Genomic DNA, 25,114 nt, shown 5'->3' with positions numbered 1-25,114 from the left:
GATGTGGGTCTGTTGGAAATACCGCCTTATGTTGTGACATTGAAAGCCAATGTTAAATTACCACGCATTCAACAATACAAGATCTCTAGTGAAGGTGAAAAGACGTTGCTAGCGATCATTTATGATTTAATTGAAAAAGATGTAATTGAAGAGACAAGAGGCAACGTTTGTAATAGTCCTGTTCTGCCTGTTTTGAAACGTACTGACCCCTCTAAGCCACCTGTTACAGACTCGTGATTGATCTTAGAGACGTAAATAAAATAGTTGTGCCACAGTTTCCAGTTGTTCCTGATATCACTGCCATATTGACTATGATTCCAGCTTTCGCCACCTGGTTCTCGGTGATTGAGTTAAAGAATGCTTTCTTCAGCATCCCGATTGCAGAGGAGAGCAGGGATATTTTTGGATTCAGTTTAGGAGGCCGAAGTTTCCGCTTCAAACGCGCTCCACAAGGCTACTGTGAAAGTCCATCAATATATAGTCAGGCTTTAAAAACACAGCTTGATGCAATTGTTTTACCTGACGGCGCTACCCTTATTCAGTACATTGATGATTTGCTAGTCGCTACAGATACTGAAGAGATTTGTAAAGAAGCCACCTTGTTGTTGTTGCGTCATTTATCTGATTTACATCACAAAGTGTCCCTTTCAAAACTGCAATATTGTCGACAAGAAGTGACCTACTTAGGTCATCTCTTATCGAAGGAGGGAAGGAAACTGACCTCAGAAAGAATTCAGGCAATTGCAAAATTGAGTGTGCCAAGGACACAGAGAGAAGTACGTGCTTTCTTGGGCATTACATCATACTGCAGACAATGGATACCGAATTTTTCTTTGCTGGCCAAACCTTTGGTAGCATTGACCTATAAAGATACACCAAACCCCGTTCCGTGGTCTGAAGATTGTCAGAAAAGTTTTTCCGAATTGCGTAATGCATTGTGTTCGGCTCCTGTGTTGGGTACCCCCGACTACAGTAAGCCCTTTACACTGTATGTCCATGAGAAAGAGGGTTGTGCATTGTCAGTGCTGACACAGTCTTTTGGAGACAAGCAGCGCCCATTCGCATATTTTTCGTCAACTTTGGATCCGGTAGCTAAAGCATTGCCGAGTTGCTTGAGAGCCACAGCGGCAGTAGCTGTTTCTATTCGACAGTCTGCTGGGTTAGTGATGAATAATATGTTGATTGTGATGGTTCCACATGCAGTGGACACGTTGTTAAACAGGACCAAGACACAGCATTTAACTAGTGCTCGATTGTCAGGTTACGAGTTGACACTGTTAGCGAGTCATGTGCACATAAAGAGGTGCAATACGTTGAATCCAGCCACGTTATTGCCGATTTCAGTAGAGACAGATGATGTTGAACAACATGATTGTTTTCTTAGGACAGAAGAAGAAACGAAAGGAAGAGTAGGTCTTAAAGATACTCCTCTTGTAAAGTGTGATGGTACCTTATGGGTGGATGGTTCATGCTTCAAGCTTCCGAATGGTGATACGACTGCAGCATATGCTGTCACAACTTTGCATACGATTGTTGAAGCTGCACGTATACCACATAATTCAGCTCAAGCAGCAGAGCTGATTGCACTTACGAGAGCGTGTGTGTTATCGAAAGGAATGAAAGTGACCATATATACCGACAGCCAGTATGCGTTTGGTGTGGCCCATAGTTTTGGACGATTGTGGAAAGAACGTGGGTACCTGACTTCGCATGGAACTAAAATTCAGCATGGTCAGTTGGTGAATGAACTTCTTGAGTCACTGACCTTGCCATTACAAGTTGCGATTGTGAAATGCAGTGCACACAAGAAGGTTACTGATGATGTCGGTCGTGGAAATGCATTTGCTGACGAAATCGCAAAAGAAACAGCAAAAGATGTGATGAATCGAATGTATGTTGCAGGCTCCGCAAGATGGGTTGGTGACGTTGGAATATGTGAAGATACGATAGAGGGTGTGAAGTCTATTCAAGTTGAAGCTTCAGAGAAAGAGTTGAGTGTGTGGAAAGAAAGTACGGGTAAATTGGATGAAAATGGTTGTTGGGTTGACTTGTCAGAACATCAGCGATGGTTGTTACCCAATGCGTATGTGCTTGCAGTGGTGACAATGGCTCATGGAATGGCCCATATCAGTGTGAAAGGGATTTGTAAGTTGTTGGCTCCAGTATGGCAAAATGCTGGAATTCCTGAATGTGCAGAGAATGTGGTCAAGAATTGCATGATGCGTCTGAAATACAATCCTGGTAGGGGAACCCCAACTCCAGCTGGTTATTTTGCGCCTCCAATGTATCCGTTCGAAGTTTTGCAGCTAGATTTCATCCACATGGAAAGGTGCAACAATCTGAAATACGTACTCGTTGTTTGTGCTTTTTCAAGATGGGTAGAAGCATATCCCTTAAAAGACAACACTGCCTTATCCAAAGCTAAAGCCCTTGTCAAAGAATTCTTCCCTAGGTTTGGAATGCCGAGAATGGTCTGGAGTGATAATGGGAGTGAATTTGTGGGTCGAGTGATGAAAAAAGTATGTGAAGGGCTAGGTATACAGCAAAAATTCCACGCTGCAAATCACCCCCAATCAGCTGGACTAGTAGAGTGCTATAATGGCACGCTAAAACTGAAGTTGGCAAAGATACAAGCGAGCTCTGGTCTTAAATGGCCTGACGCTCTGCCTCTACCACTCCTATCAACAAGAATGACTGTGCATTCGCGAGTGGGACTTAGTCCCTATGAAATTGTGTTCGGCCGCCCGGCCAACATATGGGGAGTGCCAAGACCAACAAAATTCAGTGAGATCGAACACCTTGTACTGCTTGATTATTTGTATGAATTGACGGCTAAATTGCGTGTTCTACACCAATAGGTTCACAATACTGTGCCTCAGGTTTCTGAAGCTCCAGGACATCTTATCGATCCTGGATCATGGGTACTGGTCAAGAACTTCCAGCGGACAAAGAATGACCAGCCCCGTTGGACCGGCCCCTACCTTGTCCTTCTCTCAACAAGATCAGCTGTTCGAGTGGAAGGGAAAAAGAACTGGATCCACGGCGTACACTGCAAGAGGGTCCCTTTTCCTCTACCGTACGACCGGTGGGTCCAGGAGGGGATCGCTGACACTGAGACTGTGCCTCGTTTTTTGCCATTTAGCGATGCACGTGTAAAAGGAACAATTTCTGAACAAGAAAGTGACAATAATTTGCAAGAAGCTGTGCCACCGTCAATTCGATTGAACACTACAGAGCCTGAACTCTTGTTCCAGAACCAGACAGTACCTGGAAAAAGCCGTTATAATTTGAGACCAAGAACTAAGGACAAATAATTTTTTTCCCCGTTCCTTTGCTATTTTTTTTTTTAAAGTGCGGCTCTCTCATCTGAGAAACTTTCTTATTTTTGTTTTTTTCTTTTCGAACCGCCATCCGGGTTCAGCTGTAGGGTTGTGGTTGCCCAAGTCTTTGGAGTGCAGCTGAAGACGTTAGGTCGACAGTTCTGGTCGGTCTAAGGGAGTTGCCCTGGACTGACAGAAGCATTCCCTAGCATAGAACACCCTACCACCACGAGCAGCATTTAGAGAGGATGGAGTTTTTCAAGAATGAGAGACCTGCCAGACAGATGGACTTTAAAGCCAGAATGGGTATAATAATGACAAAGAAACGATTTTTGATATTATGTATTTTCATGTTGCTTAGTGTAATGACGTTTTTAATAGGATATGTTTTATTCTCTTTTCAAGTGACATTTGCACCCATTACACAGCCCATACCTCCTTCTACTGTTTCCTCGCATTCTTTTCACCCCCTGCCTGAACATGAGTCTGCCAGAAGATTACAATTTGTCAACAATTCATTCATTCAGCTTCTACACCAACACCAATTAGTAGTGAACACAACTAACTGTTGGGTGTGTGGTCAATGCCCCATACTACTGATAAAGGTATCCCTTATCTGGTCCTGCCTTTCAGCCATAATGGTTCTGTATGGGCATATAGAACGGTGTTCATATATACGTATGAAGCCAACCCCCTATGTTCTGTGAAAGATAATCCTAAGAATAGTGCTCTAGCTAAGGGTATAGTAGATATGATTAGGGAAGATATTTCCTATGAGACTATCCCGAGAGATGAGACACTAGCATATATTGGATGGAACATAACAGGATATGGAGTTACTCTGAGTGGGAACCAGCGAGCAAAGAGATCCTCCCCGATTTGGATTGTACCCCATCAGGGTCACCTATGTGCAAGGTAATGGCAAGAATCCCAGAGCTCAGTTAGGGAAAAGTATCTGCACTGAAACTTATGTTTTTGCGTCTCAGACTTCTCCTTCGTTATTAGCAGCTAAGGGTACCTATTTCATCTGCCATAATAGAGCCTATACATGGTTGCCCCCTGACTTCTCAGGCACATGTTTTGTTTCGTTCCTGTTACCTCCCACCTACACGGCCGCGGCAGATTACCATAAGACAAGGATAGTTAGAGGTGTCATAAGTAAAGAAGACACTACAGGACAAGAATTTGGAGATTTCGCAAAGGGTTTTCTGCCGTTTTGGGGTCCTATGGTTAACAGCAGGTACATAAGGCAATTGACAAGGGTGGTTGAATCCACGGTAGTTGAAACCGCCGGTGCCCTTAGTAATTTGACTGCTGAGCTCCAGTCAGATCGCCTTATGACTCTTCAGAACAGGGTCGCATTAGACGTCATACTTGCAGACCGAGGTGGGGTATGTAAAGTGATCCAATCAAGTTGCTGTGTTTTCATCCCAGATAACGCTCCAACAGTCTACCAGGCCATTTCCAAACTGCATAAGATCTCTGAATCTATTCACGTGGATAAAGGAGATTGGTCATTGATGGGTTGGTTCTGGGAGCTGATATCCGCCTGGGGATGGAAGACTCTGATAGTCATTGGGATGATCTTAGCCATTCTTTTCCTGTCCTGTCTGTGTGTACAGTGTGCTCCTGCAATATGTGGCCTCTGTGCTACATCGTGTGTAAGGAAACCTGTATCAAGGGACGAGCTAAGTAATAGGATGATGCTACAGCAACATCTCAACGACTTTATGAATATAGACCTGGACTCAGATTAGCGTGAGTATAGGTTATTGCCTATGTAAGGGCAAAAGGAGGGTCTGTGGTACTGAAAATTCTGGATCCGTGTTAAAAACGTCATCGTATCACAACGATTTTGGTATCAGCAGACCGGGAATGATTAGAATAGTATGCACAAGCATTGTATTCATATTCGGGTAACAAAATCACCTGAATGTCAGAGTTTCCGTCCTGAACCCTCATGTTCCATTTAAACGACAGCCATTTTATGATTGCCCTCACATAGGCCAATGTCTAATGCTGAAAACGAGTCTGAAGGACACGTACACCTTTGCTGACTCCTCTGTGACCTGGGCAAGCTGACTCCACTGCCTGAAGCCAAACCTGTTCGGCCAGTTTCTTTCCCAGTGGCCGAATGAGATTAGTATCAAGGTACAACACATCATAAACCTTTCATCACACACAAACCATGCCTAATCTTACACACACCTGTCCCTGTTTCTTTCTTTATGACTTGCTTTACAAGGAGGAGGTGCCCGTTTATATTGGGGGTCCGTCGATATCTGATGAAAGTACTAAGCCTTGCCGGGTAATTGATTGAGGGCTGGACAAACTGAAATATGGGCTTGTCATCATAAACCTGCTATTTCTTTGTAGTGAAAATATGTGAATGGTTAACTGTAAAATAAGGAATGTTTGCCTAAAGCATAATATTTTGTATAAAAGAGAAGGTTAGCTTTGCAAAGGGAGCAGTCTCCTGAGAATATACACCGTGTTGTACTTCTAGGATACCTGTTACTGGCTGCAGCCAATAAACAAGATCTTTGACTTCACCAAGAAGACTCTGTGTTTCTGTAGTCTGAAACAGGAAGGACTCGAAGTGTTAGGGTGTGTTCCCTGGCACCGCTGGGTTCTGAAAAACCCAGTACTTCAATGCGGGAGCGCTGTAGTGAGTTTTAAACGGCTCTTGCCCTTAGAAAGATGGTGCCTCCTCCTTCCGCCCTCCAGAAAGCGCGTCCCACGAGGCGGGAGCGCTGTAGTGAGTTTAAAGGGCTCCTGCCCTTGGAAAGATGGTGCCGCCTCCTACCGCCCTCCAGAAAGCGCGTCCCGCGTGGCGGGAGCGCTGTAGTGAGTTTAAAGGGCTCCTGCCCTTGGAAAGATGGTGCCGCCTCCTTCCGCCCTCCAGAAAGCGCGTCCCCATGTTGTGTTGTATATTCACATGTGCCCGTCCTCCACCCCAGACACCTGTGGCCGTTGCAGCATGGGCATCTCTTTAGTATCAATCACACTCTATTCTCTCCCGCATGTGGTAAAACAAACTGACAATGGAGTTGATGCCCTTGAGCAAAGGTCTTCAAACTAGGTGGCGGGCCCCCTAGGGGGGCCTCAGGTGGTCTCAGGGGGCGCCAGACTGTGACCAAAAGAAGCATTATACAGGTAACAGGCCTTTCTTTAAAGCAAAAGTGGTTATTGCATTTTTAAAAAGGTAACAGTTCTTAACTGCAATGTTTAAATAGGTCTAGACATATTTAAACATTGCCATTTTTATAAAATAATTGTGAAAAATTCTGAAAGGGGGGGGCCCAATAATTTGTATTTTGCAACTGGGGGGGGGTTGACGGTATTAACATTTTGGAGACCACTGCCCTAGAGCATTATCACTGAGAGGAAGAGTCAATTTACCTCATGACTCAAGAGTCTTCTTTGAAGAAAACCAACTTGCACTTATCCAGACCCAACAGTAGATGGCAGGAGTTTACAGAGTACGTGAATCTACAGCACTTCATGCCACGAACAGATGTCTACAGGGTAAGTAACATAAGTCTTTCACATTACTGTTCTGCAATCTCACTGATGTTACGTGTGGTTTCAGGTAGGCCAAGAGCACCCCTAATTCTCCATGCTCAACTTTGGCCTTACCAGTGCACCTTAGGTGTTCACAAAGATGATGGTTGACACCCATCTGTAGGGGTTGAGAATACCATGTTCCCATATCCGAGTTTCTCCATCAATGGGCCAGTCACACCTGATACCTTCACAAAGGCTCCCCTTCATTCTTTTTTGTACATCTGTTTATTAGGTTTCAGTGTGAAAGGGCATCAACAACAGTTGTAAATAAGCGTAACAACATCATTTAACAAGTCGCTCATTGACAAACGTTTGGATCATAAGAAAATGCAGAAAGATGTGCATATGGAAATGGAAACATGCATTGAGATAAATCACTTGGGTGAAGAACAAAGCAAACGGGCACATTGGATGTTTTAGATTCTGAAATGTGTGCTGTCCCTTGCCCTCCCATTCCCAATCACACAGGCGAATTAGTAGAGGTGTGGGAGGTCACCTGAAAGTCTGATAGGACGGCATCCCAGCTAGATGCTATTGGATACTTAAGGTGTCTTCCCTGTGCAGGGCAACACCCTTTGTCTTGGCCCATGTAGTCAGGGAAGAAGTCCAGGCCGCAAGGGTTGGAGGTTTGTGTGTTGTCCATCTCCTTGTGATAAGGCGTTGGGCTATGAAAAGGCCAAGTTCTAAAAAGGCAGGACATGTCTGTCTTATCCCTGCAATAAAGACTCAGGAGGCACACTTCCCATATATGAGCTATAGGGTGTTCTGTGCAGGCAGAGAGGCAAGATACTATACCTTGCCAATACTGATAGAGAGATGGGCAGGTCCATGGCATATGGAGTAGATGCACATCAGGCAGAGAACAGCAGGGAAATGCTGCATCTGTATGATTAAAATATTGGGTAATTTGGGACAGAGTGAGGTAGTAGGCCCTATGGATGCTGTAACACAGCTAAGACCAAAGCAGGCATTGCGGCTAATCCTCGTCAGACTCTTCAGCAGGGCAATCCACTCTGTCTGTGCATTGATGGGAGTGGTCAACCTCCCAGCAACGACGAAGGGGAACAAGCGACTTTGTGGCATGTGTACGGTGTCGGAAAACCAGTAGATCAGATATTTACCCATGCCCCATAACATGAAGGTACTGCATGATAAGATGTATCTGATGTTCTTGTGTCATGTCATCTCACTTGTTTCAAAGTGTCACAGTCAAGGAATTGTAGAGTAGGAAGTTGCTTGGGGGCAAGCTGTGTTCTGTGATCAATGTATCAAACGAGAGGAGGGTCCTCTCATGGTAGAGGTCTCCTAAGGTGTGTATACCAGCAGAGTGCCAGTCAGTCAGTTCCGATAAGAAGGTAACACCTCTTCCCCTGGTTTACCATGGAGGGCCATTGCTGGGGCCTAGAGAGTCAAAGAGCATGTGAGCAAGAGACTACGGCGGAAGCAGCAGCTGGCCACTTGCAGGTCTGGCATAGGGAGTTTGGCGCAAGGATGGAACAGATGGGGAGGATATTGGTGTGGTTCCTGGCAAGCAATATTGTGGCAGTGTGAAACAACTGTAAACCCGCTAACCATTTGGCCACCCATTGAAGTTGGGATGCAAAGTAATAGTGTTCAAAATTAGGGACCGCTAGCCCTCCCTGTTCCGTCAGTAAATAGTTTCGAGAGGGCTATCCTGCAGTGAGATTGGTTCCTAATAAAATACCTGATGGAGCACAAAAAGGGCGGGAAAGCATAAAGGGAAAGTTTGATAAAGTGATACAAGAGTCTAGGGAGTCCCACCATTTTAAGAAGGGCAATGCACCCCACCACCGACAGAGGTAGAGTGCGCCAGAAGGACATCTGTGACTTAAGAAATGCGATGACTCAGGTAAAGTTCCATCGAATAATGAAATATCTGTATCACTACATATCTAAACATAGTAGGATGCCAAGGTACCTGAGTTCCGTTGAGGATGGAGGTCTAGGCTGGGCAGCGTGGCTATGAAGGGGAATATACATGATTTTTACCAGATGATTCTCAGGCCAGAAAAGGTAGCGTAATGATTGTCTGGGCAATCGTGGTCGGGAAAAAGTGCATGTCCTGAATATAAACAAGCAGGTCATTGGCATAAAGTGAGACTACATGAATGCCATCCCCTATGTGGTTCCCCCAGTCGCCACCTTGCTCCCGAATAGTCAGTGCTAGTGGTTCTATTGCTATGGCAAAAAGTAATAGGGAGAGCATGAATCCCTGACAAGTGCCCCTCTGTATTTGTATGGGGTACGAGATAAAAGGACCTGTTTTGACCCTGATTATAGGTAAAGTCTATAATAGTCACACCATGTGAATAAAATGGTGACCAGTGCCGTAATTTGGTAGTGTTGCAAACAGAAGGGCCCACTGTATGGAGCTGAAGGCATTTTCAAGGTCAAGCACCAAGCAACCTGCATTTGACCAATGTATGGGACGTAGTTCATAACGCGGATAAAGCATCTGAGGTTGTGGGCGGTGTTGCAGGCCAGATTGAACATGTTCTGGTCTGGATGCACTAAGAAGGGGACCGGGGAAGCAAGGCAGTCTGCAAGGATTTTGGCCTTTATTATCAGTATTCAGTACGGCCAGGGGTATGAGCCTAATCCAGAGTGGCACCTGCCTGGCTTAGAAAGAGAAATACGTAATGGTTCTTGAAGGAAGGAAGATAGGGAAGCTCACCGTAGGGCCTCATCGTTCAATACCTGTAGCCGGAGAGCCAGGAGGGGGACATAAGTTTTATAAAATCCAGCAGGTAAGCGGTCTGAGTCAAATGTTTTATTGGTGGCTAAGGCCCTAATAGCCTTCTGTATTACGAAGTTATGAGGTCATCCAGTTCAGTCTGTGAATCAGGAGTGAGGCTGGGTAGAGGTGTGTGTGAGAGAAAGGAGGAGGTTTTATCCAGGGCATCATGTGAGGTTGATTGATACAATGTGTTATAGTGTTGTCAGTTCATCAGGAATAGCACATTGAGTGTATAGCAAACTATTAGCAATGGAGAGCAGTGTCATAAGAGGTTGTTGAGTTTGGTCCTGGCATATTAACCATGCCAAAAGGAAATTGGAGAGGTCTGCTGAGCTTGGGTCTGTAGCAGAGTGAGCCGTGAAATAAAGACAACGCATTCCAGTAAAGAGGCATGTTCCCGCTGCGCCTCTGCCAGCAGTCAGGCGCATGGTGGATCTTGTACTGCCTGGGTCTCATGTTCTAAAAGTTGATGCTCAATGTGTGATATGTTGTTATCAAGTTGTTTACACATGCACCAGTTGACCCCTAGACAGTGTCCCCGTATGGCTACTTTAAAAGCATCCCACTCTTTCATTTTGGTGGTGGCTGTGTCTTTGTTAAGCTTGAAGTAATCTCCTGTGGCAGTGTTGTGGGCTGGAGTGAAAGGGAGGGTCCTTTAATGCACCCAACTGTAGGAGCCAGTGGGAATGGGAGATGGTCTGTGTCCCTTGCAATTTGCACATATTGAGGATTGTGGTTAAAGTGGGTACAACCTAAATAAACAATGAGAGTGCGATTGGTAATAAGTCAGACGTGCCGACTAGGCGATCAATAAGTACATGGAGACAGGACAAAAAGGAATACACCCTAGTGTTTGTGTTACATTGACACCAAATATCTGCTAGGTGCCAATGGTGCAGCCAGTCGTGTAGTGTTTGGGCTTTAGTGATAGCAGCTGTGTGGGGCAATGAAGGGGAAGAGTGATCTAGTAGTTGTATTCAGGACACAATTTAAATCACCCTCTTAGAGCCATGGGAGGCCACTCCAACGATATAAAGTCTCGGATAAGCTATTGAAAAGAAAAAAAACACACGCTCAAGGCTCCCTTTTCATTTGAGCCATTCTGGATACAGTGCTCTTCCAAGCCTCCACGCCCCCACCCACACTTCAGTGAGTCAGTGAGATTCGGGCTATGATCCCAATGTTTCAACCCTTGACCTGGGTCTCAGTATGAGCTCTGAGGCTTCCAGGCCTCTTGGGCCCCTGCATCTTGCTTATAGATGATGGCAGGTGGCATAAGCGGGCTTTGCAGTGGGATCTGAAGTCTCAGTGGGATCAGCACAATTGAGACCTGTCGGACTCAATCTAGGTCTTGAAGGACACTGCACAAGACTTGCAGAAGTGACTAATCAATTTATTGTTCATTATAATTTCCTGTTTGATTTGATGGTTTGTTGATAATACGTGTCTCCAAATTAAAAACAAAAAAAAAGAATTATATATTATTAAATGCAGTAACTCCATTAGGACATTTTCTCTTTAAAACAATATTTTGTCTTAGCATATCTCTAGGCTTACATGCCCTCCATTTGTGATATATTGCCGTATAAATTGACCTCAAATGACATGAAAATTATATTGGTATTTGAGCATTGTAATCCTCGTAATTTAACTAAACAAATAACTGTGATGTACATTGTTGTAATATATTTGAAAGAAATCTGTAAATATTTGTCAAGCTATGTAGCTAGTGGTACAAAAATCAGTTTTTGCATAGATATTTGGATGCTCTGAAGTGTTAAACTCTTATGGATCTTTGAGATACAGTTTTAGAAATTTATGAATAGCTATTTGTCCATGTTTAGTTGAAGGTATTCTTGTTGTTGTGCAAGGTCCTGAACTTTTTCGTTATCAACTGCTCTTCATAATCATAATATTACCCTTATCGATTTCAAAATATTTCTTGAGTCATTTTCATTTGATTGTCTGTAATCTTGGTGAGTTTTTTCCACAGTATTTGTTTTAGCACCATTTCAATTGTTTTGTTCAATATAGGGGAATTGCACAGAAATGGCTTTTGTGTGGCCACCCTCACATTTTTGGACTGATACTGATGGTTCTACGACTCAAGAGTGCACTGAGTCCTGATAACCAGAGCTCAACGCCTGTGCCCTTTTACTTAAACTGACATATCGAATTAGGTTTTACCCAGTTAGCTAAGCTCTTAGTAAATGGTACCCAGGGCATGTAAGTTAGAAGGGCCCCCAGGGGATTGCAGTGCTGGTCGTTCAACCCTGGGTGTGACACAAGTAAAATGAGACTCCCAGCCTGCCATTTGCAGGCTAGAACAGCAGTTCAAACTGCTAGGCTGCCTTTGCTATTTAAAATAATGGTAAACCCTGATTCCCCACGCCGTTATACATGTAAGTCACCCTTATGGCAGGCCTATCGTGCCCTAAGGCAGGGTGTAACACATACCATGGGCAGAACATCATTTACATGTTCTGAAAATACAAAAAGTGAAACCATTATTTTAATACAGAAAGCTTGGTCGCTCTATTGACAAGTACAGAGTGAGATGGAGACTACTCAGCTGTGCTAACTCTTGAGCAATGCAACCAAAATGACCGTATCAAACAACTCTTTACATTAATCGCAGATTCTTTCTCAGGTTAAAATTAATGTAACGAGTTGCAGTGCGCATTTGACAAGAAAATACAGTAGATAACTGACTGGGCCAGCAGGCGCCCGTGAATTGTCACATATTTTGCGCAACGTGCCATGTTCCAGGCAGCCAAGTGTGAAAAACAGAGATTAGATGTCTTGATACAAGACCGCGCCCCCAGAGCCAAAGCCACTAGAATTATTAGCTGTCTTCTTTCGGCTGCTAGTTTGGAACAGCAGCACAGAAGGTGTAGCCAACTTTTTTGATGGTAGGAGCAGAGCCAGCAGGCTTTTTTGTTCCTATGTTCCTGTGTGCAGGCCAGGAAGGTTTAAAGTCCATGATTGGCAGGACTAATGATCGCATATACAGAATCTGGTGCCAAGTTCTTGCATTTATTGCTTCTAAAAGGTTTGATTGAGGGGCTCCTATCAAATAGGAATTGTTTAACCCTGGCACTGTTGATGGAGAATTGACTGACAGAATGTCGTGTTCTCTTGAAAGTTCCTTTGCTCTTCTCTTGATTGATGTTTTCCATGCACTGAAAGCCGCGGTGTCTGCCAGCTGAATGGAGCCACCTGTTTCAAAGGTCTTCCGTGCTTTGCTTAGCTGCATGGACCATGGATTGCCAGGAGTTTCAAAAATAGTTCTCAAGTGGTGTTTTAAAGTGAGCAAGTTGGCCTTCCTGAGCCTGATGTAATATTTCAGGGTGGCGCCTTGACCCTATGCCTGCTGTGACAATAGGCCCATTTCCAATCTGAGCCTGGAGCGGCAAGTGTACTTTGGTTGTTGGAAGATTTTTAAATATGCTCTGTAATCAGCTTGTTCCATGGTGGAATGTAAAGACCCTGGAAATGCCAGGTAGCCATATTGCATACCAGGAAGTAGGGTCACCTTTATTACCCTCCGTATTGGGCAGCTGAAGTGCTTCTAAGTTGGTTACTCAATTGGGAGATTCCATGTGTGATGGCTGCAGCTTTGTCTAATTGCAGTTTTCTGCGCCCATGCCACGTTGTTTTCTGTGAACCACACCCCCATGTAATTATACTTCCTAGCTGTGCGAATAGTCTGGCTTCCAAGTCGCCAGGTTCTGGTATTTTTGTTCTTGTACCTTCCAAATATAAGGACTTTAGTTTTTTCCTGGTTAGCTTGGAGCTGATTAGCCTTATTAAGTGTTTAGGGCGTTTAGAGCTTGCTGTAGGCCAGTTTTTGTGCACTCCATTATTACAATGTCATTGGCATATTGAATGATTTGGAGTTTTGTGGGCCAATCTTTGGAAGCACCAGGCTGCTGGCCTTCAGATGTTTCTCCAAGTCTGCAGTATACAAATTAGACAATAATGGGGCCAAAACGCAGCCCTGTTTTAGGCTTCTGTTAGTTTCTATTTTTCGTGATAATGATCTTGGACCTATTCGAACCCGGACCCAAGTATGGGAGTACAATGAGCTTATAGCTCTTAAGAGTTGTGTGGGAATGCCCCATGGTGACAGCTTCCTCCATAAAGTTTCACGATCTACTCTGTCAAAGGCTGCACTGTAATCAACAAAGCAGCAAAATAGTGGCCTATGATTGATGTTAGCTGCTTGATGCTGCAAGAATGAGAGCGCCACAATGTTGTCCACTGTTGAGGCCCCAGATCTGAAGCCAGATTGAAAGAATGGCTGAATTTGACAGTCCTGAACCCAGGCTTCCAGTTGGCCCAGCAGCTGCTGTGTGTAAATTTTTTCCTCCACATCCAGGAGAGCTATTAGTCGGTAGTTTGAAGCTAATGAGCGGTCCCCCTTTTTGTAGATGGGGCAAAGTATAGACCCTCTCAAGGAATCTGGGACGGTGGTCAGGTAAAACTCGCTGTTAAAGATCTGAGATAATCTCTCTGCCCAGTCCGATGGAGAGCATTTAAACAGAGAAGTAGGTAGGCCATTTGGCCCTGGGGCGCCATCCTTCCTCAACCTCTTTATAACGTTCTCTGTCATACTAATGGAGAAAGGAGTCAATTCTAGCCCACTTACATAAAAATCTCCCAGCATAACTATTTCCTGGCCAGGATGCCTGAAGATGACAGTTTCCAGGTTCTCGAGGATTGTCGCTACCTTTGATTTCCTGGGAGCGTTTATGTAGCAATTGATTAGTATCAAATCTACTTTTTGTCGGGTAATGTTCACACCACTAAGGGTGACAACTTGGGCCATTCTGCTGTTGATGGTAAGCTTGGTTGTGCCAGCTGACTCCAAGTAGTGTGGTTGTTGTGCACTCCATGTGCCAGTTTGTAGTTAGTGATAGTTTTCTTGTATGCTATTTGGACTAAGGTGCTCCCTTGCGCCCTCCTTACTAGAACCAGCTGACACTATGAGCTGTAGTTGTTGAGCACTCCTTTTGCCTTTATGGAGATCATGATGATTTTCCTGTGTGCTATGTAGACTAGTGTGCTCCCTTGCGCCCTCCTTGGAGGAGCAGGCTTTTGAGAATCCTTCCTGGAATTGTTTTTAGGCCGGGCCTTGGATATTGGCTTCTGTAATACACTGTAGCTTTCTGAGTCCCCGGGCTTCCTGCTGTGACTACTAAGGCACATTTACTGTTGTCTGATGGTGGTCTGGGTCCAGTGGCTACTGCTGTGTCCTGATCCCTCGGAGGCACCTTCTTTGTTGTTACTGTATGTTCTTGTGGTTGGGCTGGTAGTGGTGGCCAGGGAGTGCCAAGTTGTGGTGATTGTGCTTTAGATGTGGCTTTCCCTTCCCTCCATGAGGGGGCTGACAACGATTCTGCCACTTGATCTTGTTCTAGGCTTTTTTGTGTTGTGCGTATCTGAAAGATTAAGAACAGCTTAGCTGTGCCACTCTCTTCCGGTGCTTCGGGGGCAAAGTTAATTTTGAGCCTGATGACCGATCTCATTTGGCGTTTCTGCTTCCGGGCTTGCTTTTTAAATTTCTTCTCCACTCTCCTTGTGGGAGCAGTGCTTAAAACTTGAGTGGACTTTGAGGGGTGTTGCATGATTGTATTGTGTCACTGTGGTAGGAGGTGACAGCTTCAAAATGTGCTTCTCGCTTACCCCACTTGCAGGGCTTTGTGTCCCTACTTGGGGAGGGGAAAATGTATGAAATTAAACTGTCTACCCCAAGAGATGTTAGGGGTGGGCTACTTGGAGTTACTGTTGATTCAGCTGTGAGGTGTTCCTGGTCAAGAGGTCTATGTCACTTGAAGTCCTCTCTGATGGCAGAAGCCCAGTGCCCCAGTAGTGCGGACCGAGGAGTAGTCAGTGCTTGACTCCCGTCGACCCCATTGCATCCACAGCATCTTTGAGCATCTTTATCATCCTTCATCTCTTGCATCAGCACCACTTCCATGGGAAAGCCCTCTGTAGGAAGTTGGCCCTGTATATACTATTTCAAAGTAGGAAATAGCGTGCACAGAGTCTATGGGTTCCCCTTAGAGGTAAGATAGTGGCAGAATTAGATAATTCTAATGCTCTGTTTTGTGGTAGTGTGGTCGAGCAGTAGGCTTATCAGAGGGTAGTGTTAAGCATCTGTTGTACACACACAGGCAATAAATGAGGAACACACACTCAAAGACTTACTCCAGGCCAATAGGTTTTTATATAGAAAAATATATTTTCTTAGTTTATTTTGAGAACCACAGGTTCAAGATTTGAAGTAAATACATAAAACGCAAGGTACTCCACACAGGTAAGTTAGGAACTTTGAATTAAAGCAATGTTATATACTGTCTTTGTTAAAATGGCAATAAGCTATTTTAAAAGTGGACACTGCACAAATCAACAGTTCCTGGGGGAGGTAAGTAAAGGTTAGATTGTGAGATAAGTAAGACACTTACAAGACTGAGTTCCTGGGGCATAGGCAGCCCACCGTTGGGAGTTCAAGGCAACCCCAAAGTTACCACACCAGCAGCTCAGGGCCGGTCAGGTGCAGAGGTCAAAGAGGTGCCCAGAACACACAGGCACCTATGGAGAACAGGGCTACTCCAGTTCCATTCTGCCAGCAGGTAAGTACCCGTTTCCTCGGGTGGCAGACCAGGGGGGGTTTGTAGAGCACTGGGGGGGGACACAAGTAGGCACACAAAACACACCGTCAGCGGCACAGGGGCGGCCAGGTGCAGTGTGCAAAGCAGGCGTCTGGTTTTAGATAGGAAACAATGAAGGGACCCGGGGGTTACTCTAGCGGTGCAGGCAGGCACAGGGGGGGCTTCTCAGGACAGCCACCACCTGGGCTAGGTAGAGGGTCGCCTGGTGGTCACTCCTGCACTGCGGTTTGGTTCCTTCAGGTCCTGGGGGCTGCGGGTGCAGTACTTGGTCCAGGTGTCGAGTCCCTTGCTACAGGCAGTCGCCGTCCGGGGAAGCCTCTGGATTCTCTCTACAGGCGTCGCTGTGTGGGTCCAGGGGGGTCATCTCGGGCTACTCACGGGGTCGCAGTCGCCGGGTAGTCCTCCCTGTAGTGTTGGTTCTCTGGATCTTGAGCCTGCGGCGTCGGGTGCAGAGTGTGAAGTCTCACGCTTCTGGCGGGAAGGGTGAGTTCTTTGGAAGTTGCTTCTTTGTTGCAAAGATGTAGCTGTTTTTGAGCAGAGCCGCTGCTCACAGGAGTTTCTTAGTCCTAGGGGTCTGAGCAGTCCTCTGAGGTTTCAGAGGTCGCTGGTCCCTGTTGGATGCGTCGCTGGTTGCAGGTTTTTGACTCTGGAGACAGGCCGGTGGGACTGGGGCCAAAGCAGTTGTCTTCCGTCGTCTCTGCAGGCTTGTAGATCAGCAGTCTTTCTTCTTTAGTTCAGGTTGCAGGAATCTGATTTCCTGGTTTCTGGGGTGCCCCTAAATACTAGATTTAGGGGTGTGTTTAGGTCTGGGAGGTGTCCTGGAGGGTGGCTACACCCTCTTTGTGCCTTCTCCCTGTGGGGAGGGGGGCACATCCCTAATCCTTTTGGGCGAATCCTCCAAAACCGAGATCGAGGATTTCTAAAGGCGGGAGTCATCTCAACTCAGGGCACCTTAGGGTCTGTCCTGACTGGTAGGTGGTGACTCCTTGTTTTTCTCATTATCTCCTCTGGACTTGCCGCCAAAATTGGGGGCTGTGTCCAGGGGGCGGGCATCTCCAATAGCTGGAGTGCCCTGGGGCTTTGTAACACGAAGCCTGAGCCTTTGCTCTCACAGCTAGGTGTTACAGTTCCTGCAGAGGGGAGTTGTTAAGCACCTCCACTCAGAGCAGGCTTTGTTTCTGTCCTTATAGAGCACAAAGGCTCTCACCCCGGGGGCAGAAACTCATCTCTCAGCAGCTGGCTGGCACAGACCAGTCAGTCCTGCACTGAAGGATTGGGTAAAATACAGGGGGAAATCTCTACGATGCCCTCTGTGTGCATGTTTTAACAAATACAACACTGGCAACTGTATGGGTTTATTATTCTGAGAAGTTTGATACCAAATCTCCCAGTATTCAGTGTAGCCATTATGGAGATGTGGAGTTTGTTTTGACAAACTCCCAGACCATATACTTAATATGGCCACACTGTACTTACAATGTCTAAGAATAGACTTAGACACTGTAGGGGCATATTGCTCATGCAGCTATGCCCTCACCTGTGGTGTAGTGCACCCTGCCTGAGGGCTGTAAAGCCTGCTAGAGGGGTGACTTATCTATGCCACAGGCAGTATTTTGTGGGCATGGCATCCTGAGGGGGATTCCATGTCGACGTTGCCTTTTTCTCCCCACCAACACAAACAATCTACAGTGACAATGTGCATGTGTTAGGTGAGAGGTCTCTTAGGGTGGCACAACATATGCTGCAGGCCTTAGGGACCTTCCCTGGTCACAGGGCCCTTGGTACCACTGGTACCTTTTACAAGGGAATTATCTGTGTGCCATGGGTGTGCCAATTGTGGAAACAATGGTACATTTTAAGTGAAAGAACACTGGTGCTGGGTCCTGGTTGGCAGGGTCCCAGCACACATCTCAGTCAAGTCAGCATCAATATTAGGCAAAAAGTGGGGGGTAACTGCAACAGGGAGCCATTTTCCTACACCCTCCTTGCAAAGGATAAAAGTGTTGGAACTGACTGAAGACTGCTTACTCTTCTGAGGTAACTTGCTGGTCCCCCCCACTGTCTGGCTTCCTAATGGCGTTGGTTGCCTAAAATAATTCCAAGTGACTGCATTCCAGCTAGCGCAGACTATTTGCTGAAAACGTTTCTAAGTGTCAAATTTGGTGGCTTTGCTAATGCTTGTTTGCAATTGAGTTAAATAACTTGATTTACTTTACCTTGTAAATTCTATATCACCTGAACCCTTCAGTTGATCTTTTTCGTTGTGGTACCTAAAAAATACATAAAACTATATTATTTTTATAAATTGGTGTCAGATTTCTTTGGTTCCTTGTCGATTTCTAGTTTGCTTTGGTGCTATTTAGCTGCATTGTACTTGTTCCCCTTGTAATCTTTGCTGCTCAGAGCCACAACTATATATGGTTATGCTGAAGGATTGACAAATGAAAAATAAGGGCCCTATAGGGGTTAAGTGTATCAGGTGGTGAGATCACACACCCACACCACACAATACACCCCATTTCTTCACTGAGATTGTGTCTATTTCTCGGCCTAACTTCTTTCTTTTCTTGTGGAACTATTGTGGTTGTTGGCTCTCCCAGATCCAGAATTCGGGAGGTGGACTTAGTTGTCTGCGACCCATTGCATCTATGGGTGGCACATGTTGTTGTGACAATTGAGGGAACTTGCATTGCTTTCAGGAGAAAAAGAGCTGAAATATATATTTTAAAAAGAGCTCAACTGGCAATTGTGAGCTTATTGATCTTGCACAATCAATATGATGTCAATTGAAAGGTTTTTATTCCCTTCTTTTTTCTAAAATTCATCACCTTGTCACTTACTACCCACAGGTCAAACCCTGTATGGACGTGTACTGTGGAATCCAGACCAGAATCTGAACTCTGCCTACAAGCTGCAACTGGAGAAAGTGTACCTGTGCACTGGAAAAGACGGATATGTGCCTTTCTTTGACCCTACAGGAACAATCTATAACGAGGGTCCACAGTACGGTTGTATTCAGCCCAACAAGCACCTCAAGCACAGGTTTCTGCTGCTGGTATGTTTCTTTTGACATGATACAGCATAATGTTCCCAATTTTAAAAATGCGTTTGTGGTCAGCTGATGTGGCGAGAATAATTAACAGTAATGGAAAGTTGTTATGGCAAACGGGTGGTCACACAGCCACAAGTGTCTCTGCCTCTGAAGTTTTAATACTCAACCATATCAGCACATTTATTAGCAGATTCCATATGTCAGCATTGCTTTGTGTGTGTGGTCTCTTAATTGCTCTAGTCTAATAAAGGTTCGGCACCAACAGCAGTCTTGAATCCTCGAATGCATTTTGTAGTGATTTTGTTTTTCAATGGACATTTATGGTTAAATTGGCTAACTACCCATCATATTTAAATAATTATTTTTGGGACATTATACAGGGGCTTTTAGATGGACCGCAGGCATCCCATCCTCAGGCGGACTGTGGGCTCTTCCTGATTGTTTGGAGATGAGGAAGAGGAAACACAGACCTACAACAAATTAAGATGTCCCTGAAGGAGTGGGTAGGGGATTGTATAAAGTGTAGGCTTCTCTGCCCTGCAAGATTTAAAAACACATTGGCTCTGCACAGTGTTCAAAGTGAACACCGACGCTGTACATTTCTATCATCTGCTTAAGTCATATTAGTTAAGTAGAGAATAGTCAACCAGATAATGATCAGATGAAACATAATTACAAATGTAGCTGCCTCATTCATGCAATAATTCATCAAATGGTATAGTGCACAGTGGGTCTGGTGACCAGAGTTAGAAGAATTATGATGCACATTTTTATGAAATATTGTCCCTCTAGTGCAGATCAGGTGTGAATCGTCGTTCTATTACAGTTTAATTATTGGTAACCAGTGCAGACAGGTTATCGTAGTAGCAAAAGTGGTCATTTTCAGTAAGATTCGGATTGATGAAAGACTCTTCCATGAAATCAACTACTGGAAAATATTGTGACCTCCCACTTAGAAATTAGCCATTATTGTTGTATTCTGCCTAGTTCAGCTTTTAGTGTACCTGTAATTTTTGTTTGTGCACTGCACAGGAACCTTTAAGAGATCCTGCTCCGTTGTCCCTATATTAGATGCACTATTGTGCACAGTGCATACTCTGACTTGCTGCTTAAGTCAAATATCTGTAGGCCCTTAAATCCGATAGATATCGTAGGGCCAGTACAACCTAGCAATACCATCATTCAAATTACCTGCCAGATTTTGCATCCTGCTGCCTCCTGCAACCCATTTAGCCATAGACTAGAGGAGTTGTGGTGCTGAATACACGCTCCTTAGTGGTAAGGCATTGCCTACCATATACCATACTTCCGTAGAGTTTGGAACTGGTTCAGTTTGGGGTTTCATATATTTCCATTCAGAGGCAACCTGATATGGCAGTTAGTCTTGACTGTTCTACTGTAAATGACAAATGCTGATAGCATTTGTCTGGTTCCTGCCTGACGTAGCATGGTGAGCAAGAAAACGATGCTCTGGGATACAGCCCTCAGTAATTACCATTGACTGAGATTTATTTAAGAAGTCTAGCCATCAATTTCTTTGATTTCCTCAATGCAATGCCTTAAGTGTGACGGGTAAGCCCAGATATGGTTCATGTGCTCATTGGCCTAAGGACTCAAAATGCACCCTACTGACAAGCCCCAAATTGCCCAAAATCGGTTTGGGTTTGTGTGTGTTCCTGTTAAGTGGGCACTTAGCCTGCAATTTTAGACTGGACGGTTACTGTTGGCGCAGAACCAAAGATTATTTATACATGAATAATTCCTAGTCTTAAATGGAATAGTGAGCAATGAACTGGGATTAATTTAAACATCCCTCTATAACTTTAGTTTCCTCAGATCGACAGCAGTTGAACCCAGTGTCTCCGCCTTTCCGGGTATACACCTGTTCACAGATGCTGTAAAATGTTCTTGTGTGCGCACCTGACATCTGTGTGTGGTGTCTAGGATATGAACACTACCCCTCAGCCTGTGACTCCTATTCTTTGATGTACCCGTAGGCCATCAGAGAGCGGGAATGCAAATTGTTTTGTTAAGGCCCAGAGGTGTATGGCAAAGCAGTTCTCTGCTTCTTCGGTAAGTCTCCTGACAGAGCAAGCTGTCAAGAAATCTTGTCAAAAAAGGCACAAAAACACCAAAGGAAAAGAGCAAAAGTTTTCATAATTGTTCTGTATCTGTTTGAAATTCCCAGAATATAATATCTAGGTTCCTTTTTCAGGAATATTGCCCTGCTAGGTGATCTCAATTCCCAGATACATGTGGCCATCCCCTGACACCCTAAAATTATGAACCACATCTTTTACCCTATCCCAATTGGCAATTTTGTGCATAATCAATTTGTCCCAATTATTCTTGTATCCTGCATATTGTTTGAATCCCCTAAAAATCATAAAATTGCTGGCATTTATGATCTAGGGTCAGATAACTAAAGCAAGATATTGTCTGCATATAGCAAGATCTTTCCGGGTGGCTAGTTGCCTCTGGTAAGCGCACGTTAGCCTTCACACTGACCAAGCATGCCAATAGTTCCAGGCATAAGACAGAAAGCAGAAGTAACAATGGACACCCTAGGCTAATATTATGCCCCAGCTAAAATGTCTGGGAGCACTCTGATTTTCACCGGCACTGTGGGTGATTGATGGAGGAGGAACATCCATTTGCAAAAGATCGTGCCCAACCCCAAACCTCTAAAAAAAAAAAAAAAAAAAAAACTGAAATATGTACATCTGATTAAGGGAGTCAAATGCCTTTTTGACATCCAGCGCTGTAATTGCAGATGGTTCCTGTCTCCTCTTCTCATTTTCTAGCCAGGTGTGTAGCCTTTTAAGAATTAGCCGTGTCCCCCTACTCAGCATGAACTCTGTTTGGTCCCTATGTACAGGTGTGCCTATAACTTTCAACAATGGCATTGGCAGTGCTTTCACTAGCACTTTCACTTCAGAGTTCAAAAGTCAACTGGGCCACTATGATACAGACATTCATAGACTTGCCCTTTTTAAGTATTACTGTTAGAAATAACATGTCACAGATCGGATGCCAGTTTGCTTGTCTCCGCTGCCTCATTGCACATATTCAAAGGATGTGGGTCCAACGGTGGCAACAGCTGGTTGTACAGTTGTAACAGGATTCCATTGGATCCTGCGGTCTTACTAGTGTACACTTTCTATATGACCTCAAAAATCTCTGATAAAGAAAGTTCTTGGTCTTAAAACTTTCTACTATCCTCCCCTAAGGACGTAACAGCTAGCTTGCCCAGGAAAGCATTGATGCCTTCTTTGCTACTTGTTAGTCTCACTTTATGTAGTTTCTGGTAGTATTTCACAAATGTTTATGCTATCTTTCAATCTGTTGTAGTTACTGTTGCATCTTCTCGCTGTAGTTTGCCTACTCATCTAGCCTCCTCTTTTTTAACAATTTTATAGTGCACTTTGAAGGAATTATCATGAGACACTATGGGAGACCCAATGCATATACTCATGTCAAAAGCAATTATTACATTCTCAATATAACCTCATTCAATGAGTACATATGACAACCTCCAGATCCCTCCTAATGACCCCAGTGAGCCTATATTCATCAAATTAGGTGTTTTATTCTGGATGAGCTACCCTCAGTGTCTGATGAGGGCGTGCTACGGATTTCAGATGTCCTCAGAGTCTTGGATATCATCATGTGGTCCTCCCCCCACCACCCGTTGTAGATGCCATACGTAAGTATTGAAAGGGCACCATGTGATATAAAATGTAGGTACTCAATCACAAACAATTGGTGTTGGTTTTCCCATGGTGTAAAGGGACCAGATCTTCCCCCACCATATGTTCAAGGAAGAGGGTTGTGTCTGTGTCCACATCTGGGCCACACATATTCGTGCTGCTAATAATACGTGCAAAAGCAAGCACCCTTGTGGAGTTGTCTTGAGAAAGTCTTTCCACCCCATTGTTTCCTAGGAGGATCATGAGCTGGTCAAGCAGTAGCAAAACATTTGTAATGGCTTATATCATGCAAAGAACTTCCTTTCAGAATGTGTAGATCACTACACGGAATCACCAAGTATGCAGAAATGTGCCTCTTTGGCCACACCCCTTCCAACACAAATCAAGGCCACCAAACATGTTTGTAAACCTAAATGGTGTGAGGTACCAATGTGTTAGTATTTTTTTAGGTGTTCTCTTTATAGCGAATACATATCGAGGATTTGGCAGCTCTCTGCCATATGGCACACCATGTATTCTTGGAAATCGTGGTGTTCAATTTCCTCTCCCATTGATGTACGTAGGCATGTTTTGTGGGAGATAGGTGCAGAATATGTTGGTAGAACCACAGTATGCCTCTTCCGTGGGTGTTATTGAGGTAGAGGGATTCCATGGTCCCCGTTGGGACTATATATCGGGGCTATAGTCAGGTGGGTGGAACCAAACATGCCACGCACCTCTGTCGTCCCTCCCAATTGTTGTAAGTGCCATCTAATTTGAAGAAGAGGTCTCGACAGAGGAGGATAGGCACTCCCTGGGATTTGCAAATGTAAGATGTGTGGAATTGCTTTAGAGTACCAGTAAGAATTAAGGTATTTGGTATCGGCTCAGATGTGTGTCTCCAGAAGGAGTGCCACGTCCGCCTCCTTATGGCATAGCTAATTTGTTAATGGCCTGCGTTTGAGGAAAATGATATGTAGAGTGGGTTTAAGGGTGCATCATTGCACTGAAGAGCTAAGCGTGACGAGGGACTTCCTGCCCAATGGAGTGTCTGACTACACCTATAGGTGTCCCGTCGGGTCAACGCAAATTTAGCAACCAAACCTTCCGTGACGGCAAGTCCCCATTGTCATCAGTCTTGTGAAGGAGGAGAATGGCTGTGCACCCAATTAAAGGAGCCAGGATTGACCCTGCCTGGGTTAAAGTCAGGGTTCTGTGTCATGGAAATAAGCAGGACGGGATGTCAAGAATGTCTGGCACTGCCATGCCACCCTCCAGTATGCCAGAAGTATAGATGTCAATAGTAGCATTTGAGTGGCTTCTATCCAAGCCAACACTGGAATCTATAAAAGCCCCAACAAAACGGATGGGGAGAAAGCCTGTTCCGCCTGAACCCAAGGTTTACCGTCTGGAGTCATAGTTCTAATTGAGGGAGAGGCGTAGTTGTGCAGCTAAAATATGTCAGGACGTCCGGGAAATCCCAGCCTCCCACTGCCACAGGTCTACACAGTGATGCTTTTGCTACTCTTACAGTAAGTCAATCATTTTGGTGCAGATTTGTAGGCGAGTCGCTTTGGTCTAGACGGAGGCTCTGTAGAACATACAGGAGGTGGGCTTAAAGTTAATTTTCAGGCTATTAAGCCTGCCTAGCCAGGAGACCTCTAGCTTGCCCCAACGATTGAGGTTCTTGAAAAGGGAAGCAAGATGAGGAGGGAAATTGTGTGTGTGTGTGTGTGTGTGTGTGTGTATATATATATATGTGTGTGTGTGTGTGTGTATATATATATATATATATATATAATGTTCAATGGCATGTGTAGCTGCAGATACACATGCTGTGCATATGGATTCCGACATCTAGTGTTGGGCTCGGAGTGTTACAAGTTGTTTTTCTTCAAAGAAGTCTTTTAGCGTCTTTTAGAGTTACCAGATCAAGTGACTCCTCTTTGGTTCCATTGCGCATGGGCATCAACTCCATTGTGAGATTGTTTTCTTTCCGCAGTCGGGTTCGGACGTGTTTCCTCTCGCTCCGAGATTTTGATTCGGAAAAC

General features: G+C 44.7%; 1 protein-coding gene across 1 annotated transcript in view; it reads left to right on the top strand.

The window, feature by feature from the left end:
* Positions 1-25,114, top strand: part of FRAS1 (Fraser extracellular matrix complex subunit 1) — a 1,443,020-nt gene that overhangs the window by 1,287,685 nt on the left and 130,221 nt on the right. The window contains exon 21 of the mRNA XM_069205798.1: positions 19,172-19,377. Coding sequence (XP_069061899.1) covers positions 19,172-19,377 — 206 coding nt within the window. The remainder of the gene's footprint in view (positions 1-19,171; positions 19,378-25,114) is intronic.

Source organism: Pleurodeles waltl, chromosome 1_2 (assembly GCF_031143425.1).
Source record: "Pleurodeles waltl isolate 20211129_DDA chromosome 1_2, aPleWal1.hap1.20221129, whole genome shotgun sequence".
NCBI lineage: Eukaryota > Metazoa > Chordata > Amphibia > Caudata > Salamandridae > Pleurodeles > Pleurodeles waltl.
The sequence above is the reverse complement of the archived record's forward strand: the minus strand, read 5'-3'. Positions and strand labels throughout refer to the sequence as shown.